Here is a 21,713-nt window from a genome sequence, read left to right as displayed (position 1 = left end):
CTTCGAGCAGTGACTTCTCCTTCAACGTTGTGAATAAAGTTATTTCACCATGAAACGTCATCGCCTCATTGAGTGGATGAAGCTGACTGCCTCTTTGCCCCGAGGCAGGCTGAGGGGCATTAATAGCTGGAGAAGACGTACTCCCACACCGGCAGCTCACCAGACCGAGACAAACATGAGCACAACAAACACAATGGAGAGGAAGTCGTTCTGGACGGGTCTTTATTCGGACACTCAAATTGATTCCACCACCAACCAAAAGCTGAGCAGAGATGTTGCTCACTTCAAAGCAAAATGACTTAATACAAAGCAGTTCCATCTAAGAAGCAACTCACACAGGTGACTTTTAAAGACAAAGACAATATTTTTAAATGATGTCATTTGTATCAGAATTCAGTAGATGTGAAAGCAACAAAAAAATACTGTGCTATTGCGAGTAGTATTTATGTTACTCATACTTGAGTAACTGAGTATAGTTTGACTCGTGATTTAATATTGAGTGCGCATACTTCCACATTGATTTTTTTTTAAGTATGTTTACTCATACTAAAGTACAATTTAGTCATTTTTTTCAAAAATCACATTTGCTTGAAGTAATGGACTACAATTAGATTCAGTAGTTTGAGTTACTTTTACTTTTGGTGGGGTCAAGAGAAGCGGTGTGAAGATCACTTTTACTTGTAACTGATTGAAATTCAAGATCAAAGCCACAGGTTGAAAGCAGCTCCAAAACATTAACAAGCTGCACGTTCACAGTTCTGACTCTGTTCAGTTCTGCCCAATTACTTTATTCTGAATCAAAACTACACATTAGGACTCAGTGCCTGTGTTCATTCACCAAGAAGCATTAGCAGGATTTAGCCAGATGTGTATTTCATGTTTTCTACAATGATTATATTTCGTGTTGAAGACAGATTCACCCGCGATGCGAATCCAGCGGTATGTTGGTTCTGTACATGTTCCTCGTGTGTCTCCGTCTGGAACGGTCAGGGTCTTCCACTTCACACAGAGTTCAGCGATTGGTCATCAGAACCTGAAGCTTGCAGGCTGGACTTTTCAGTTGGAACGTTGTGGTCAGACCCGTCAGCTGCAGAGATCAACACAGTCACCACTCATGTTCTTCCTTGTTTTATCAAACTTAACACATGACAAGGCAAATGATTGTAATCTCCTGGAAGTCTGGAACGTATGGCAGTTCTAGAACATGTTAAGTGTTCTTGAAAGTGTGAGAGGTCAAGGACGTGTCAGATCTAGAACATGTTAAGTGTTCTTGAAAGTGTGAGAGGTCAAGGACGTGTCAGATCTAGAACATGTTAAGTGTTCTTGAAAGTGTGAGAGGTCAAGGACGTGTCAGATCTAGAACATGTTAAGTGTTCTTGAAAGTGTGAGAGGTCAAGGACGTGTCAGATCTAGAACATGTTAAGTGTTCTTGAAAGTGTGAGAGGTCAAGGACGTGTCAGATCTAGAACATGTTAAGTGTTCTTGAAAGTGTGAGAGGTCAAGGACGTGTCAGATCTAGAACATGTTAAGTGTTCTTGAAAGTGTGAGAGGTCAAGGACGTGTCAGATCTAGAACATGTTAAGTGTTCTTGAAAGTGTGAGAGGTCAAGGACGTGTCAGATCTAGAACATGTTAAAAATTCTGAAAGTGTGAGAGATCTAGAACATGTAAGATGTAGAATGTGTTAAGAGTTCTTGGATGTGTTGGAGTACTAGAACGTGTCAGATCTAGAGTGTGCTGGAGTTCTACAACATGTCAGATCTGGAACGTCTTAGAAACCTTTGACTTTGGGAAGTCATCTTATTTCCAAGTATTTAAAGGCTTCATACTTACAGGAAACACCAGAGTCTGATTTGGTCCCCAGAGACTCTTTGGAACCTGTGAGGAACAAAACATGTCACACTTGATGTCATCACTGTTGTGTGACTCAGCAGAAAGCGCAGAACTCATCAGCTCCTTTTTATGATCAATGTGTTTAAAAAGTATCGGTACCCCTTCAAGTCTTCCACATTTCATCACATTATAAACATATTTGTTGGATTTAATGTCACCGTCATTAACCAAGAAGATCTGGGGCGTTTATGAGTGAAGACCAAGATACTCACTGCTGGGTGAGTATCACACACACACACACACACACACACACACACACACACACACACACACACACACACACACACACACACACACACACACACACACACACACACACACACACACACACACACACACACACACACACACACACACACACGTTAACGTCACTGGGCCTGTCAGTTAGCATTAGCATGTACGTCCAGTAAATCGATATCAGTTTGATCTTGGGTCTGAGTTGTGAACATTTAACTTACCAGCACCAGCAATAAGAGGAGCTGCAACTGTAACAAAACAATCCAGTGTCAGTTAGCATTAGCATGTACGTCCAGTAAATCGATATCAGTTTGATCTTGGGTCTGAGTTGTGAACATTTAACTTACCAGCAGCAGGGTAAAGATGATCTGCAGCTGTAACAAAACAATCCAGTGTCAGTTAGCATTAGCATGTACGTCCAGTAAATCGATATCAGTTTGATCTTGGGTCTGAGTTGTGAACATTTAACTTACCAGCAGCAGGGATAAGAGGAGCTGCAGCTGTAACAAAACAATCCAGTGTCAGTTAGCATTAGCATGTACGTCCAGTAAATCGATATCAGTTTGATCTTGGGTCTGAGTTGTGAACATTTAACTTACCAGCAGCAGGGTTAAGATGATCTGCAGCTGTAACAAAACAATCCAGTGTCAGTTAGCATTAGCATGTACGTCCAGTAAATCGATATCAGTTTGATCTTGGGTCTGAGTTGTGAACATTTAACTTACCAGCAGCAGGGATAAGAGGAGCTGCAGCTGTAACAAAACAATCCAGTGTCAGTTAGCATTAGCATGTACGTCCAGTAAATCGATATCAGTTTGATCTTGGGTCTGAGTTGTGAACATTTAACTTACCAGCAGCAGGGTAAAGAGGAGCTGCAGCTGTAACAAAACAATCCAGTGTCAGAGGCAAGCAGAATGAACCTCTGGCTGATGGTTTTACATGCTAGCATTAGCGTCACACTGTGAGCACAGTAGTAGCATTAGGATAGCACTGTGAGCACAGTGGTAGCATTAGCATAGCACTGCTAGCACAGCGTTAGCATTAGCATCACACTGTGAGTACAGTGTTAGCATTATTGTCACACTGTGAGCACAGTGGTAGCATTAGCGTCACACTGTGAGCACAGTGGTAGCATTAGCGTCACACTGTGAGCACAGTGGTAGCATTAGCATAGCACTGTTAGCACAGTGGTAGCATTAGCGTCAAACTGTGAGCGCAGTGGTAGCATTAGCGTCACACTGTGAGCGCAGTGTTAGCATTGGCGTCACACTGTGAGCACAGTGTTAGCATTAGCGTCACACTATGAGCGCAGTGTTGCATTAGCGTCACACTGTGAGCACAGTGGTAGCATTAGCGTCACACTGTGAGCACAGTGGTAGCATTAGCATAGCACTGTTAGCACAGTGGTAGCATTAGCATAGCACTGTTAGCACAGTGGTAGCATTAGCGTCAAACTGTGAGCACAGTGGTAGCATTAGCGTCACACTGTGAGCACAGTGGTAGCATTAGCATAGCACTGTTAGCACAGTGGTAGCATTAGCGTCAAACTGTGAGCGCAGTGGTAGCATTAGCGTCACACTGTGAGCACAGTGGTAGCATTAGCATCACACTGTGAGCACAGTGGTAGCATTAGCATAGCACTGTTAGCACAGTGGTAGCATTAGCGTCAAACTGTGAGCACAGTGGTAGCATTAGCGTCACACTGTGAGCACAGTGGTAGCATTAGCATAGCACTGTTAGCACAGTGGTAGCATTAGCGTCAAACTGTGAGCGCAGTGGTAGCATTAGCGTCACACTGTGAGCACAGTGGTAGCATTAGCATCACACTGTGAGCACAGTGGTAGCATTAGCATAGCACTGTTAGCACAGTGGTAGCATTAGCGTCAAACTGTGAGCGCAGTGGTAGCATTAGCGTCACACTGTGAGCACAGTGGTAGCATTAGCATCACACTGTGAGCACAGTGGTAGCATTAGCATAGCACTGTTAGCACAGTGGTAGCATTAGCGTCAAACTGTGAGCACAGTGGTAGCATTAGCGTCACACTGTGAGCACAGTGGTAGCATTAGCATAGCACTGTTAGCACAGTGGTAGCATTAGCGTCAAACTGTGAGCGCAGTGGTAGCATTAGCGTCACACTGTGAGCGCAGTGTTAGCATTGGCGTCACACTGTGAGCACAGTGTTAGCATTAGCGTCACACTATGAGCGCAGTGTTGCATTAGCATCACACTGTGAGCACAGTGGTAGCATTAGCATCACACTGTGAGCACAGTGGTAGCATTAGCACAGTGGTAGCATTAGCGTCACACTGTGAGCACAGTGGTAGCATTAGCGTCACACTGTGAGCACAGTGGTAGCATTAGCATAGCACTGTTAGCACAGTGGTAGCATTAGCGTCACACTGTGAGCACAGTGGTAGCATTAGCGTCACACTGTGAGCCCAGTGGTAGCATTAGCATAGCACTGTTAGCACAGTGGTAGCATTAGCGTCACACTGTGAGCACAGTGGTAGCATTAGCGTCACACTGTGAGCCCAGTGGTAGCATTAGCATAGCACTGTTAGCACAGTGGTAGCATTAGCGTCACACTGTGAGCCCAGTGGTAGCATTAGCATAGCACTGTTAGCACAGTGGTAGCATTAGCGTCACACTGTGAGCCCAGTGGTAGCATTAGCATTAGCATTAGCATTACATGTGTTAACAAGTGCTGCCTTCATTTTCCAGCAGGCTGAGCTTTCTGAACTCACCTTGCTGTTGTTTCTTGTGACGCCAAACCAGAACCCCAACGACCACGACCACGACCACGACCACGGCGAGGATGCCGATGATGATACCAATAGTCATTCCATTAGACCCTCCTTCCTCTTCCACCTTGTGATCTGGAACAGAGAACATCCTCATGAGTTCTCTCCTGAAGACAAGACAAGTACGAAAACATTCCCCAGTTTTTCATCTGATGTAATCAAATTGTTTTTCCCTCGCTTTATATAAGTCGAATGAAAATATTAATGACTGGAGGATTGTCACGTTTAGTGAACTTGCTTCAGAGATGTGATTTAACCTGCAGCCAATAAAAATGTGTGAACTTGCAAGCTCCACCACCAACATGAGCATCGTAGTGAAGGACAGAACTGGGCTGTTTGGCAGCAGCTCAGAGGCGTTCAGACACTCTGAGCTTCAGAGTTCTGGATGTTTGTCCGCAGTTCGTTGGCTGGATGTGCTAATGGAGTTAGCAGGTTTTGGCTTGACGTACTGTTTCTGACTTCTGGCTGAGAAGAAACTTAACTCTGCCACCTGGCTGCCAACCAAGAAAGTGTTTTCTTGGTTTTATGAGTTTGAGCTTCCCAAAGTGAGAAAGTGATGGACATTTGAGGCAGATTGTGAAATGAAGTATGTGTTTACATCCACAGTGATTTCAGGGAAGCAGCAGAAGGAACTTGTTCACCGTCAGCTCTTTGTGTTTGAAATGTGACAGCGGGAGAAACTAAGTTTATACCCCAATGCTTCTCGATATTGAGTCTCGATTCCTTGTGGATGACTTGACAGGTGTAATCTGACTTGTCGGACTTTAAGATCTCCACGAAGTCTCTCCTCTGGTAGGTGTCGTCCTCATTGGGTCGGATTCCTGTCGTTTCCACGCCGTCGGCCTTCTCGAGGATGCGCCCGTTCCTTTTGATGTGGAGGATGATGTCTTTGGGGTAGAAGCCAGTGGCCATGCACCTCAGAACCACGTTGGACTCCACTCTGGCTGGTGTGGCGTACACGAACACCGTGGGGGGTGCTGGGGAAAGAACACATCAGAAACCCTCAGAGCCCAGGAACTAGCAGACATTAGTCAATTAAAACACTTCATACTGGTCTGGACCTTATCGTCCAAAAGCGGCTTCATGCTAAGTGAGCGGAACTTTACAAAGATGAAAGACGAGCCGGAGGGATGAAATAAATCGTAGTGTGAGGTATTGACAGACTGCAGGTTAAACTCAAAATCATTATAAAACAGCTCTTTTATTGAACAAGGTTGAGTTTGGAGGATTTCGGCATCATTGTCGCCAGAAGTTAATATGAACATTCTGTTTTTGTCTGCATGTATTTATTAATTGGTTTGTTTGTATCTATGTATTTTAACAACTTTTCTAAGAAACTATCCATCCAAATTGTAGAACATCTTCGGGGATGATTTGTCACCATCCAAGGACCAATTGATTGGATTTTGGGACGTGAACGGCCAACTGTCTCCGAACAAATCCCCCAAATCTGGGAAAAAATGTCCCATACGATATCCCACAAGACGACCATGAAGGAGATCAGTGGCTATTGTCATGGAGACGCACCGGAGGGCTGCAGCCGCCATTAACACACCATTGAACAGCATAAAACACCTTGTTGTGAGCCTCGTGTAAAAAGCTAACATGCACTGATGCAGTTGCAGTGTGATCTTATATCTTCAACGGCCATAGCCACAATATCATGGAAAGTCATGTTGTGACTTTACTCTGCCTTGATGGTGCCGTTCTGGTTCCAGATATGTGTCTGTGGTGATGCATGCAGACGGAGTGCTGGCAGATGTTGGTGTGGAAACCTCACGTACAAGAGCTTTCCAGCTGCTTCTGTCCGTACGTAACGAACTTGGACAGCCAGTCCATGCACTCCTTCTCCAGGTAGCCTTTGGTGTACTCCTTCAGCACCTGCACGTCGTCCCACTTCCTCTTGGTGGGCTCCGCCGCCTGGACGGGCGCCACCCACACCTGGTTGTCGTCGTCGAAGGACAGGAAGTCGTTCCCGTCGTAGTTGTACATGTCCATCCCGTGCACGAACTTCAGTGAGCCGTCGGACTGCGTTTCGCCAACACAGCCGTGCAGCCATTGCAGGACGTGGATGTCTGAGGGAAGCAAACAGACGGATGTGTTGAGAGCTGCTGCAGTGACCACCACGGCACTGCACCGCCACCGCCAGGCCAAGGTCAACCACCGCCAGGCCAAGGTCAACCACCGCCAGGCCAAGGTTAACCACCGCCAGGCCAACCTCAACCACCGCCAGGCCAAGGTCAACCACCGCCAGGCCAAGGTCAACCACCGCCAGGCCAAGGTTAACCACCGCCAGGCCAACCTCAACCACCGCCAGGCCAAGGTCAACCACCGCCAGGCCAAGGTCAACCACCGCCAGGCCAACCTCAACCACCGCCAGGCCAAGGTCAACCACCGCCAGGCCAAGGTTAACCACCGCCAGGCCAAGGTTAACCACCGCCAGGCCAACCTCAACCACCGCCAGGCCAAGGTCAACCACCGCCAGGCCAACCTCAACCATCGCCAGGCCAAGGTCAACCACCGCCAGGCCAAGGTCAACCACCGCCAGGCCAACCTCAACCAGCGCCAGGCCAACCTCAACCACCGCCAGGCCAAGGTCAACCACCGCCAGGCCAAGGTCAACCACCGCCAGGCCAACCTCAACCACCGCCAGGCCAACCTCAACCACCGCTCAGGAAAGTACCTGCTGCGTTTGAGTACACGCATGAGAAAACCAACCAATCAGTCCTCAGGACTGGAACGTCTGTCCTCAAACACCTTGTCAACTCCAGTCAATCACAAACCTCCAACACCTCCAACACGCTATAAAATCAATAACTGATTATTAGAATTGTTCCAAAAAGCTCGCTAAAGGTGCTGCTGAACGCTTTTACAACACGACTGAAATCATGAAGGAACAACCTCAGAGACTATTTTGAAACACATCTCACAAACAATCCCCTCGCTCAACAAACTGTCCCCAAGACTAAACAAACTGTCCTCAAGAGTCAAAACAAACTGTACCCAAGACTCAAAACAAACTGTCCTCAAGAGTCAAAACAAACTGTACCCAAGACTCAAAACAAACTGTCCTCAAGAGTCAAAACAAACTGTACCCAAGACTCAAAACAAACTGTCCCCAAGACTAAAAAAAAACTGTCCTCAAGAGTCAAAACAAACTGTCCCTAAGACTCAAAACAAACTGTCCCCAAGACTAAAAAAAAACTGTCCTCAAGAGTCAAAACTGTCCCCAAGAGTCAAAACCAACTGTCCCTAAGACTCAAAACAAACTGTCCTCAAGAGTCAAAACTGTCCCCAAGAGTCAAAACCAACTGTCCCAAGAGTCAAAACAAACTGTCCCCAAGAGTCAAAACAAACTGTCCTCAAGAGTCAAAACAAACTGTCCTCTAGAGTCAAAACAAACTGTCCTCTAGAGTCAAAACAAACTGTCCCCAAGAGTCAAAACCAACTGTCCTCAAAAGTCAAAACAAACTGTCCCCAAGAGTCAAAACAAACTGTCCTCAAGAGTCAAAACAAACTGTCCTCAAAAGTCGAAACAAACTGTCCTCAAGAGTCAAAACAAACTGTCCTCTAGAGTCAAAACAAACTGTCCCCAAGAGTCAAAACAAACTGTCCTCAAGAGTCAAAACAAACTGTCCCCAACAGTCAAAACAAACTGTCCTCTAGAGTCAAAACAAACTGCAATTGTCTTTGTTTGAATCACAAATGACCGACTGTCTTTGAATGTCTCCAAAAAACATCTGAATCCCCAAACGACGACACGCTGAAGAACTTCAACATCTCGTATGAATGGAAATATAAAGATGTGACGGACTTGTTGGTCTTATTTGCACCTTCTGTTTAAAACAACTTGATCAAGACTGCAGACTGTTGTAAGATGCAGTTTGGTGTGTAAAGCCAGTGAGACCAGGCTACTGGACGCTGGAGGGGAGAGCTGGTGTTCCTGGAGGAAGACGTTAGTGAGACCAGGCTACTGGACGCTGGAGGGGAGAGCTGGTGTTCCTGGAGGAAGACGTTAGTGAGACCAGGCTACTGGACGCTGGAGGGGAGAGCTGGTGTTCCTGGAGGAAGACGTTAGTGAGACCAGGCTATTGGACGCTGGAGGGGAGAGCTGGTGTTCCTGGAGGAAGACGTTAGTGAGACCAGGCTACTGGACGCTGGAGGGGAGAGCTGGTGTTCCTGGAGGAGGACGTTAGTGAGACCAGGCTACTGGACGCTGGAGGGGAGAGCTGGTGTTCCTGGAGGAAGACGTTAGTGAGACCAGGCTACTGGACGCTGGAGGGGAGAGCTGGTGTTCCTGGAGGAAGACGTTAGTGAGACCAGGCTACTGGACGCTGGAGGGGAGAGCTGGTGTTCCTGGAGGAAGACGTTAGTGAGACCAGGCTACTGGACGCTGGAGGGGAGAGCTGGTGTTCCTGGAGGAAGATGTTAGTGAGACCAGGCTACTGGACGCTGGAGGGGAGAGCTGGTGTTCCTGGAGGAAGATGTTAGTGAGACCAGGCTACTGGACGCTGGAGGGGAGAGCTGGTGTTCCTGGAGGAGGACGTTAGTGAGACCAGGCTACTGGGCGCTGGAGGGGAGAGCTGGTGTTCCTGGAGGAAGACGTTAGTGAGACCAGGCTACTGGACGCTGGAGGGGAGAGCTGGTGTTCCTGGAGGAAGATGTTAGTGAGACCAGGCTACTGGACGCTGGAGGGGAGAGCTGGTGTTCCTGGAGGAAGACGTTAGTGAGACCAGGCTACTGGACGCTGGAGGGGAGAGCTGGTGTTCCTGGAGGAAGACGTTAGTGAGACCAGGCTACTGGACGCTGGAGGGGAGAGCTGGTGTTCCTGGACTGTGCTGCTTACCGTCGTCACTCTGGTTCATCCGTTTGATGAGGATGTCGATGTTCACCTTGAACCACTGCTGCTTGCTGCAGCGTGAATGCGTGCCCTTCTCCCAGTAGTCGGCCGGGAGCTTCTCCTTCATCCAGTCCTGTTTGGGAACCTTCTTCTGGTTGTCGTTGTCAAAGTAGTCGATCATCTTGTTGTCCAGCAGACCCATGGCCGTGAACTCGTGGATCCCTGGCAGCCCCACCGGTTTGGACAACGCCGTGTAGATGTAGGTCAGTGAGTGACGCTCTGAAAACACAGATAGCAAGTTAGAAGAACTGTTGAGGGGAATCGTCTCAAAGAATCGTCATGAAGAGTCAAAGGATTCCTCTGATCAATAACAGGATCTCCATATCTTATACCTCCAGCAACAATTCATTCATTCATTCATGAACATTTCCGATCCAACCGGCAGATTTCTGATCCATCCTCGGAGTAACGAGTCAGGAAATCCATTACCCAGTTAGCATCCAGCTCTCAGGCTAGCGTAGTAGCATTGTGCTATCCACCTTTTCATGACATGTCGCTGTTTGGACGTATTTTACACTGAAAACACCACAAAGCATCGACGTGGATGTTTGTAACGTCGCGGTACAGCGTAGTACACTCTGCCGCCACACGTCACCACCTCTCTCTCTCCCTCTCCCTCTCTCTCTCCCTCCCCCTCCCTCCCTCCCTTTCTCCCTCCCTCCCTCCCTCACTCTCTCCCTCCCTCCCTCCCTCACTCTCTCCCTCCCTCCCTCACTCTCTCTCTCCCTCCCCCTCTCTCCCTCCCTCCCTCCCTCACTCTCTCCCTCCCTCCCTCCCTCTCTCTCCCTCCCTCCCTCCCCCTCCCTCCCTCCCTCACTCTCTCCCTCCCTCCCCCTCTCTTCCTCCCTCCCTCTCTCCCTCCCTCCCTCCCTCACTCTCTCCCTCCCTCCCCCTCCCTCCCTCTCTCCCTCCCTCCCTCTCTCTCCCTCCCTCCCTCCCTCACTCTCTCCCTCCCCCTCCCTCCATCCCTCCCCCTCCCTCACTCTCTCCCCCTCCCTCACTCTCTCCCTCCCTCCCTCCCTCCCCCTCCCTCTCCCTCCCTCACTCTCTCCCTCCCTCCCCCTCCCTCCCTCCCTCCCCCTCCCTCCCTCCCTCACTCCCTCCCTCCCTCCCCCTCTCTCCCTCCCTCCCTCCCTCCCTCCCTCTCCCCCTCCCTCCCTCCCTCTCTCCCTCCCTCCCCCTCCCTCCCTCCCCCTCCCTCACTCTCTCCCTCCCTCCCTCACTCTCTCTCTCCCTCCCCCCCTCCCTCCCTCACTCTCTCTCCCTCACTCTCCCTCCCTCTCCCTCTCTCTCTCCCTCCCTCACTCCCTCCCTCCCTCCCTCCCTCCCTCCCTCCCTCCCTCCCCCTCCCTCACTCCCTCCCTCCCTCCCTCCCCCCTCCCTCCCAGGGTGAAGTCCTACATCATAGTAGTGTGATAAGGACGTCCAGCCAGTCGGACTACTGGAGTAACGAGGATTCTTCCAAGTCTATCAATGTTTACTTTTCTACTCCAAGGTGAAAGAGAAGAAAGAAGTTTGTTGTTGAGGTAAACATGAGCCTCATCATGTGAAAACTATTTTAGAAATGTTGCCGGTCCACGTTCTGTGGTTCAATGCTCCGCCTCTGTGTTCACTGAACTTCTCAGAGCAAAGTGCAGAAACTGCTTTAAAGAAGCTTTTCATGAAGTCAGAGCTTCAAACACAGGATCCACTGGAGCACCTCCAAATCTTTTCTCTTACGTTTTAGTTTCTTTACATTTCATCACTGAATATGTCATTTTTTTATTTGTAAATTTGATCTTTTTTTTTTTTTAAAGCTAAGTCTTAAAAGCATTTACCTGATCAACAGATTGTCACTCCTAATTGATAAAAAGAGTATTTAAACAAACTAAAACTCAAACATTTAAAAGGTTTGTCATTTTTGTCCTCTAAAAAGCCTTAAAGTCATTCAATTTTTTATTTTTTTTAATTAAAAGAAAGACATTTTTAAATACATTACAGTCATTCAAATTTGATTTTATAGAGAAAATAGAAAAGTCATTCAATTATTAAGACAAACCATCCGGAAAGTTTATTTGCTTTAAATTCAATTTCAATTTTGAATTCAAAATTCAATGCTCTAAATTTTGTGCTGGAATTACTTTAGAAACTGTCTTTGTTCATCTTTCCAAGAATATTTGATTAAACAAAATAAGAGAAGTAAATAATACATATTTCTACAAATAAGTAAAATAAATAAAATATGACCTTTTTCTTCTTTTAAAAAGATATTTAAACTATTTTCTGTCATGCGTTATTCAATTCAATAATGAACACGTTTCACTGAAATTGATCAAACTTGATATGAGAGACTTTGACAGCAGTTTTATTACACCGTGATAAGAACACATGCAGGCCCGCCCCTCCCTACACGCAGAACACGCGCTGTGCGTCGGGCCCCGCGATCCATGGGGGCCCCATTTTGCGCAAGTGAATTGAATTTCCCTCGGGATCAATAAAGTATCATCGTAATCTGCACATGCGCAAAGAATGAGCCTGCATTTTGCCGAGAGGCGCGTAGAACACCGCCACCAAGAGAGAGAGAGAGAGAGAGAGAGAGAGAGAGAGAGAGAGAGAGAGAGAGAGAGAGAGAGAGAGAGAGAGAGAGAGAGAGAGAGAGAGAGAGAGAGAGAGAGAGAGAGAGAGAGAGAGAGAGAGAGAGAGAGGAGAGAGAGAGAGAGGTGGCTTCCAAACGTCAATACGATTCAGGAGCTCGCAAAAGAAAGAAAAAGTCCAAACAGTCAGAGGCTCGTGCTTCACTTGAAGGTGGGATGTTGTTGACATAAAAAAGACAAGACTTATGCCACAAAGTGTTTTCACTTTCACTTTGTGCATCTGTAAAGTTCTTGTTCCACTGTTGATCTACAAAGTTCTTGTTCCACTGTTGATAGAGGCTGTTCATTTGATTCGTTAGTAATTGTAATTTATTATTATTATTATTATTATTATTATTATTATTATTATGTTATTGGAAGGGGGCCCCCAAAATAAAATCCTGCTTAGGGCCCCCACTTGGCCAGGGGCGGCCCTGAACACATGTAATAAACACGGGCAATAAACAACGCAGGTCCAGCCAGCCGTCTTTGGTGAAGCGAGCCGCTCCGAGATTCTTTATGGTCGCTCTATTGTAAACTTTACGGTAACGTCTCGGCCAACAGTCAAGAGTCAAACTTGACTCTGCGCCGAGACGTTACCGTAAAGTTCAGAATAGAGCGCGGCTCACGTCACCCAACAGAAACGAGGGACGGCTGCTGGACGGCAGTAATAAACAAGTGCAGGAAACAGCCTCCTTTGACGTGGTTCGCTTGATAAATATCCAGTTATAACAGTAAAATGTTTCAAGAACATGCATAGTCCTGCTAATTTGAAGATAGGCTCAATAAAAAAGTTTTTAGAAAGTCAGAATGTCTTTGTGTTGGGATTATATTTTATTTTATTAATCCCACTTGGAGAAATTCACTGTTATTTAGTGAGAAACATTTCCAGGAGTTGAAAAGAAACTCTGAATCATTTGTTTATTAATAGTAACACTCAAAACACAAAGACTTCGTGATTAAAAAACATCAAAAACAAGACTGAATTTCAGAAACGTCACAGGTTTTTACTTTCGTTTCTTCGGACTGAGAACAAAAGTGAACTTACCGCAATTTACCGTCACGATCGTCCCAAGAAGGACCAGCAGAATGAAGCGGAACATGTTGAAGGTTCTCCGGACCAGGTGGAACCGGGTTGAACCGCGCTGAGAACCGACTCGTCTTTCAACGTTTCCCCGGCAGAGTGCTTCCTGCTCGGGCACTATTTCCTGCTTCTGTCAGTGGCGGTGCTGCGTTCACGGTCTGTAGGAAAACTGAAGTGCTACGTTCATTGTCTGTAGGAAAACTGACGGTGCTACGATCAATGACCACAGCTGCACATGTGGGAGTGGAGGAATATATATACATATATATATATATATATATATATATATATATATATATAATAGAACCTGATTGAAATTCATCACCTTTAAAGAGGTTATACATTAATGCATTTTTTAAAAAACAATGCTCTAAAATCAGACTTTTTTGATATCAATGAAACTAAGTGAATGCAAAATGTCCAAAGCATGAAGATAATCCTAAAACCTTCTGGTCGTCCCAATACAAGTCATTATGTTCACCCATACCAGCAGTTAACAGTCCAGTTAACATCCATGATGCGACTGGTTTCAGTGGAAAACCACACAACTCCATCATAAAACTGTCAGTGTGGAGTTCTGCTGCAGAAGCAGAGGAAGCTATGACGTCACTGCCTCCTGGTGGACAACAGGAGGAGCAACATTTAAAGGCCGGTTCAGGGTTTCTAGATTAATACAAACAAATCCACTGGTTTTCTGACATTTGACTTCAGATTAGCGAAGTTCCAGACCACAGAGTCTGTGTGTGTGTGTGTGTGTGTGTGTGTGTGTGTGTGTGTGTGTGTGTGTGTGTGTGTGTGTGTGTGTGTGTGTGTGTGTGTGTGTGTGTGTGTGTGCGTGTGTGTGTGTGTGTGTGTGCACGCCTGTGTTGGGCCCTGAATCCATGCTCTGCTTCCAGCAGTTGTCCCCCAGGAGGACAGTCTGCAGGAACAATGACGGTAATAGAACAGCAGGGGAGGACAGTCTGCAGGAACAATGAAGGTAATAGAACAGCAGGGGGAGGACAGTCTGCAGGAACAATGAAGGTAATAGAACAGCAGGGGGGAGGACAGTCTGCAGGAACAATGAAGGTAATAGAACAGCAGGGGGAGGACAGTCTGCAGGAACAATGAAGGTAATAGAACAGCAGGGGGAGGACAGTCTGCAGGAACAATGAAGGTAATATAACAGCAGGGGGGAGGACAGTCTGCAGGAACAATGAAGGTAATAGAACAGCAGGGGGAGGACAGTCTGCAGGAACAATGAAGGTAATAGAACAGCAGGGGGGACAGTCTGCAGGAACAATGAAGGTAATAGAACAGCAGGGGGAGGACAGTCTGCAGGAACAATGAAGGTAATAGAACAGCAGGGGGAGGACAGTCTGCAGGAACAATGAAGGTAATAGAACAGCAGGGGGAGGACAGTCTGCAGGAACAATGACGGTAATAGAACAGCAGGGGAGGACAGTCTGCAGGAACAATGAAGGTAATAGAACAGCAGGGGGAGGACAGTCTGCAGGAACAATGACGGTAATAGAACAGCAGGGGGGAGGACAGTCTGCAGGAACAATGAAGGTAATAGAACAGCAGGGGGAGGACAGTCTGCAGGAACAATGAAGGTAATAGAACAGCAGGGGGAGGACAGTCTGCAGGAACAATGAAGGTAATATAACAGCAGGGGGGAGGACAGTCTGCAGGAACAATGAAGGTAATAGAACAGCAGGGGGAGGACAGTCTGCAGGAACAATGAAGGTAATAGAACAGCAGGGGGAGGACAGTCTGCAGGAACAATGAAGGTAATAGAACAGCAGGGGGAGGACAGTCTGCAGGAACAATGAAGGTAATAGAACAGCAGGGGGAGGACAGTCTGCAGGAACAATGAAGGTAATAGAACAGCAGGGGGAGGACAGTCTGCAGGAACAATGACGGTAATAGAACAGCAGGGGGGAGGACAGTCTGCAGGAACAATGAAGGTAATAGAACAGCAGGGGGAGGACAGTCTGCAGGAACAATGAAGGTAATAGAACAGCAGGGGGAGGACAGTCTGCAGGAACAATGAAGGTAATATAACAGCAGGGGGGAGGACAGTCTGCAGGAACAATGAAGGTAATAGAACAGCAGGGGGAGGACAGTCTGCAGGAACAATGAAGGTAATAGAACAGCAGGGGGGACAGTCTGCAGGAACAATGAAGGTAATAGAACAGCAGGGGGAGGACAGTCTGCAGGAACAATGAAGGTAATAGAACAGCAGGGGGAGGACAGTCTGCAGGAACAAGCCCCAGGTTGAGAAGTTCCATCATTGGTTGAACCCCACCTGGACACAGCAGGTGTCTGAAAAGCCTCTTGGTCAAACCAGCTCACCACCAACTGCCCCCTGCTTCTCAACCTGGTCTCCTACCAGGGACCAGGTCTCTGCAGCACCAGGGGCCTCATTTATAAACGTGGCGTACGCACAAAAGAATGCGTACGCCACTCTCTACGCAAACCGTGGGATTTATAAAAAGAGAACTTGACGGGAAAATGTGCGGTCCTCCACGCCAACTCTGACCCAGGGTCACCCTAACCCTAACCCAACTCTGACCCTGGGTCACCCTAACCCTAACCCAACTCTGACCCTGGGTCACCCTAACCCTAACCCAACTCTGACCCTGGGTCACCCTAACCCTAACCCAACTCTGACCCTGGGTCACCCTAACCCTAACCCAACTCTGACCCTGGGTCACCCTAACCCTAACCCAACTCTGACCCTGGGTCACCCTAACCCTAACCCAACTCTGACCCTGGGTCACACTAACCCTAACCCAACTCTGACCCTGGGTCACCCTAACCCTAACCCAACTCTGACCCTGGGTCACCCTAACCCTAACCCAACTCTGACCCTGGGTCACCCTAACCCTAACCCAACTCTGACCCAGGGTCACCCTAACCCTAACCCAACTCTGACCCTGGGTCACCCTAACCCTAACCCAACTCTGACCCAGGGTCACCCTAACCCTAACCCAACTCTGACCCTGGGTCACCCTAACCCTAACCCAACTCTGACCCTGGGTCACCCTAACCCTAACCCAACTCTGACCCTGGGTCACCCTAACCCTAACCCAACTCTGACCCTGGGTCACCCTAACCCTAACCCAACTCTGACCCTGGGTCACCCTAACCCTAACCCAACTCTGACCCTGGGTCACCCTAACCCTAACCCAACTCTGACCCTGGGTCACCCTAACCCTAACCCAACTCTGACCCTGGGTCACCCTAACCCTAACCCAACTCTGACCCTGGGTCACCCTAACCCTAACCCAACTCTGACCCTGGGTCACACTAACCCTAACCCAACTCTGACCCTGGGTCACCCTAACCCTAACCCAACTCTGACCCTGGGTCACCCTAACCCTAACCCAACTCTGACCCTGGGTCACCCTAACCCTAACCCAACTCTGACCCAGGGTCACCCTAACCCTAACCCAACTCTGACCCTGGGTCACCCTAACCCTAACCCAACTCTGACCCAGGGTCACCCCTAACCCTAACCCAACTCTGACCCTGGGTCACCCTAACCCTAACCCAACTCTGACCCTGGGTCACCCTAAACCCTAACCCAACTCTGACCCTGGGTCACCCTAACCCTAACCCAACTCTGACCCTGGTCACCCTAACCCTAACCCAACTCTGACCCTGGGTCACCCTAACCCTAACCCAACTCTGACCCTGGGTCACCCTAACCCTAACCCAACTCTGACCCTGGGTCACCCTAACCCTAACCCAACTCTGACCCTGGGTCACCCTAACCCTAACCCAACTCTGACCCTGGGTCACCCTACCCTAACCCAACTCTGACCCTGGGTCACCCTAACCCTAACCCAACTCTGACCCTGGGTCACCCTAGCCCTAACCCAACTCTGACCCTGGGTCACACTAACCCTAACCCAACTCTGACCCTGGGTCACCTAACCCTAACCCAACTCTGACCCTGGGTCACCCTAACCCTAACCCAACTCTGACCCTGGGTCAACCCTAACCCTAACCCAACTCTGACCCAGGGTCACCCTAACCCTAACCCAACTCTGACCCTGGTCACCCTAACCCTAACCCAACTCTGACCCAGGGTCACCCTAACCTAACCCAACTCTGACCCTGGGTCACCCTAACCCTAACCCAACTCTGACCCTGGGTCACCCTAACCCTAACCCAACTCTGACCCTGGGTTACCCTAACCCTAACCCAACTCTGACCCTGGGTCACCCTAACCCTAACCCAACTCTGACCCTGGGTCACCCTAACCCTAACCCAACTCTGACCCTGGGTCACCCTAACCCTAACCCAACTCTGACCCTGGGTCACCCTAACCCTAACCCAACTCTGACCCAGGGTCACCCTAACCCTAACCCAACTCTGACCCTGGTCACCCTAACCCTAACCCAACTCTGACCCTGGGTCACCCTAACCCTAACCAACTCTGACCCTGGGTCACCCTAACCCTAACCCAACTCTGACCTGGGTCACCCTAACCCTAACCCAACTCTGACCCTGGGTCACCCTAACCCTAACCCAACTCTGACCCTGGTCAGCCTAACCTAACCCAACTCTGACCCTGGGTCACCCTAACCCTAACCCAACTCTGACCCTGGTCACCCTAACCCTAACCCAACTCTGACCCTGGTCACCCTAACCCTAACCCAACTCTGACCCTGGGTCACCCTAACCCTAACCCAACTCTGACCCTGGGTCACCTAACCCTAACCCAACTCTGACCCAGGGTCACCCTAACCCTAACCCAACTCTGACCCTGGGTCACCCTAACCCTAACCAACTCTGACCCAGGGTCACCCTAACCTAACCCAACTCTGACCCTGGGTCACCCTAACCCTAACCCAACTCTGACCCAGGGTCACCCTAACCCTAACCCAACTCTGACCCTGGGTCACCCTAACCCTAACCCAACTCTGACCCTGGGTCACCCTAACCCTAACCAACTCTGACCCTGGGTCACCCTAACCCTAACCAACTCTGACCCTGGGTCACCCTAACCCTAACCCAACTCTGACCCTGGGTCACCCTAACCCTAACCCAACTCTGACCCTGGGTCACCCTAACCCTAACCCAACTCTGACCCTGGGTCACCCTAACCCTAACCCAACTCTGACCCTGGGTCACCCTAACCCTAACCCAACTCTGACCCTGGGTCACCCTAACCCTAACCCAACTCTGACCCAGGGTCACCCTAACCCTAACCAACTCTGACCCTGGGTCACCCTAACCCTAACCCAACTCTGACCCTGGGTCACCCTAACCCTAACCCAACTCTGACCCTGGGTCACCCTAACCCTAACCCAACTCTGACCCTGGGTCACCCTAACCCTAACCCAACTCTGACCCTGGGTCAGCCTAACCCTAACCCAACTCTGACCCTGGGTCACCCTAACCCTAACCCAACTCTGACCCTGGGTCACCCTAACCCTAACCCAACTCTGACCCTGGGTCACCCTAACCCTAACCCAACTCTGACCCTGGGTCACCCTAACCCTAACCCAACTCTGACCCTGGGTCACCCTAACCCTAACCCAACTCTGACCCAGGGTCACCCTAACCCTAACCCAACTCTGACCCTGGGTCACCCTAACCCTAACCCAACTCTGACCCAGGGTCACCCTAACCCTAACCCAACTCTGACCCTGGGTCACCCTAACCCTAACCCAACTCTGACCCAGGGTCACCCTAACCCTAACCCAACTCTGACCCTGGGTCACCCTAACCCTAACCCAACTCTGACCCTGGGTCAGCCTAACCCTAACCCAACTCTGACCCTGGGTCACCCTAACCCTAACCCAACTCTGACCCTGGGTCACCTAACCCTAACCCAACTCTGACCCTGGGTCACCCTAACCCTAACCCAACTCTGACCCTGGGTCACCCTAACCCTAACCCAACTCTGACCCTGGGTCACCCTAACCCTAACCCAACTCTGACCCTGGGTCACCCTAACCCTAACCCAACTCTGACCCTGGGTCACCCTAACCCTAACCCAACTCTGACCCTGGGTCACCCTAACCCTAACCCAACTCTGACCCTGGGTCACCCTAACCCTAACCCAACTCTGACCCTGGGTCACCCTAACCCTAACCCAACTCTGACCCTGGGTCACCCTAACCCTAACCCAACTCTGACCCAGGCGTACCACATAACTGGGTAAGGAGAAACTGCGCCACTGATGGCAGAAGAAAGAAACGGAGAAACTGTGTGAAAACTGATGGTGTAAAATAAATAGTTTATGACCTCATATATGGACAGTTATTTGCAAGAAATGGATAGTAAACAATTACATTTCTACAATGAATAAACAAACATACTCCCTGGAGTGCACACGGGAAACATATGATTAAGACAATAGTAAGACAACAGTATTATGTTTCCACTGATATGAATGCAGTGTAACATCTATATCATATAGCCCATATAGCAGTGTTGGGCGCAGACTGGAGGCTGTACGTGATGGGTGCTTCTAGGTACGGAGAATTACTGTGGAAATCCTGAGACTTGCAATGTTGTAGTAGTGTTTAACCCGTTCACGACCTTGCAGGCGACAGTGGAGAACCCTAACCCTCAAGCGGTGGCTGCTCACCCCTTTTCCTCACCCACAAGGCGCAGAGGAGAGGACCTAGAATCTATAGTATTGTGGAGCGCACCATCGGGCTCCTGGAGGGCAGGTGGCGGTGTCTCGACAGCACAGGAGGAACGCTAGCCTACAAGCCCGAGAAGGTCTGCAGTATTGTAGCGTGTGCTGTGCTGCATAACGTGGCAGAACTGAATGCTGTGGCCTTGCCCCCCGACGCTGATCGTCTTGGTCCCGCCCCCGACCCCTATCCCCAGGCCTTTGAGCCAAACGCTGCTGCCGTGCGCCAGCGTTAGGATGTGATGCGTCGTTTATGAAAAAACAGGTATGGAAACAAATTCAAAATAATAATTTATTGATCAACTCTTTCATGGTGGTGTTGAGCTCGGACAGGACGTGTTTTATCTCCCGCAGTTCTCTAGCAACTTCCTTTATTGCAGTGACGGTGTCTCTCTGTGTCTGCAGGACACGGCTGCTGCAGGGCTGGATGCACGAGGTGCAGTGGAGACGCTGGGCGCTCAGCTGCAGCGCCACTGACCTCGCTGGGACCCGCAGCAACTACAAGACATGTGGAATAAAGTCACTTGTTTTGTGAACGGAGTCTCAATCGTTTCTGTACATTAATGTGAACACAACCTTGGTTTACACTCATTTCAAATATGGGAATACAAATGACATACCTTTGTCTTCTGCTTGTGGGCCGGCATCGGTGTCCCCCTCCTCCTCCGTCACCACTCCACTCAGGAGGGATTCCCCGATGACCCCCGCCAGTGTTTCCTCCAGTGGGGTGAGCTCCGGAGGGCCCGTCCCCCCGCCCGGGGGCACAGACGCTCTGCCTGTGTGACGCCAGGCGCTTTTTTGTGTCGACTTTGATGTCGGACCACTTTTTTTCACCTCAGCCACACTCCGACCTTCTGAGGCCACAGCATTGACACCATCCGCCACATGCTGCCACTCTACAGCCTTTTTGGCATTGGTGACCCCAACACTGTGTCCTACACACAGTTTTATAAATGAGGCCCCAGGGGCCTCATTTATAAAACTGTGTGTGGGATTGACGTCAAAATTGGCGTACGCACGAAACACAGAAAGTGCTTACACACAAAAATATCCTGATTTATAAAACAGTGCGCACGCACGTCCTACGCCGGTTTCCCTTTATAGATCACAATCCACTCTAAATGTGGCGCACCTGTGTGCGGGTCAGACCATGCCCATATTGGCCTATAAATATTCAGAGAAACGCCTCTCATGAATATTGATTCATGACTGAAAGCATGCCGAAAGCAGAAAGAAAAGCCAAGAAACGCAACTTCGCCCAGTGTGAGGTGGAAGTTCTGGTCGGGGAGGGTGGAGAAGAGGAAGGCGGTATTATTTGGTGGACACAGTGTTGGGGTCACCGTGTGCCAAAGCAGCCATTGTGCGCCATGACGCATTGTGAATACCTGCCTTTATATACCATCTATTAGGTGGTATCTGCTACACGTGTGACAATTACCCCGATTGACTAACAGTTATTCAGACTAACAGTAAAAGATAATTATAGTCTTTCTTTGTATGGCAATAAAACACAGTTACAAAGTGTTTTATGCGTTATGCATTG

At 49.0% G+C, this 21,713-nt stretch overlaps 1 protein-coding gene across 1 annotated transcript; it reads right to left on the bottom strand.

Moving 5' to 3' along the window:
• Nucleotides 1-205: 205 nt before the first annotated feature.
• Nucleotides 206-13,649, bottom strand: LOC308145000 (H-2 class I histocompatibility antigen, Q10 alpha chain-like). Its single transcript, XM_080516314.1, has 13 exons — nucleotides 13,492-13,649; nucleotides 9,778-10,050; nucleotides 6,716-7,006; nucleotides 5,624-5,908; nucleotides 4,875-5,006; nucleotides 2,981-3,007; nucleotides 2,855-2,881; nucleotides 2,729-2,755; nucleotides 2,603-2,629; nucleotides 2,477-2,503; nucleotides 2,351-2,377; nucleotides 1,833-1,877; nucleotides 206-1,087 (listed from the first exon to the last, which is right to left on the bottom strand). Exons 1-13 carry the CDS (start codon nucleotides 13,544-13,546, stop codon nucleotides 1,002-1,004), a joined length of 1,329 nt encoding a protein of 442 aa, XP_080372440.1. The 5' UTR covers nucleotides 13,547-13,649; the 3' UTR covers nucleotides 206-1,001.
• Between the last annotated feature and the right edge of the window lie 8,064 nt (nucleotides 13,650-21,713).

This window comes from Blennius ocellaris (genome assembly GCF_963422515.1).
Source record: "Blennius ocellaris genome assembly, chromosome: 20".
NCBI lineage: Eukaryota > Metazoa > Chordata > Actinopteri > Blenniiformes > Blenniidae > Blennius > Blennius ocellaris.
This window is presented reverse-complemented; position numbering and strand designations above follow the sequence as displayed.

What these genes read in the sequence shown, in the direction of transcription:
- LOC308145000 (XM_080516314.1), bottom strand. Translation starts at nt 13,546, where the DNA reads ATGTTCCGCTTCATTCTGCTGGTCCTTCTTGGGACGATCGTGACGGTA. An exon ending in GAAGCAGCTGGAAAGCTCTT is followed by an intron (nt 5,909 to 6,715) that starts GTACGTGAGGTT and finishes TTCTTTCCCCAG; the next exon opens with CACCCCCCACGGTGTTCGTG. An exon ending in CAATATCGAGAAGCATTGGG is followed by an intron (nt 5,007 to 5,623) that starts GTATAAACTTAG and finishes TCTCTGTTCCAG; the next exon opens with ATCACAAGGTGGAAGAGGAA.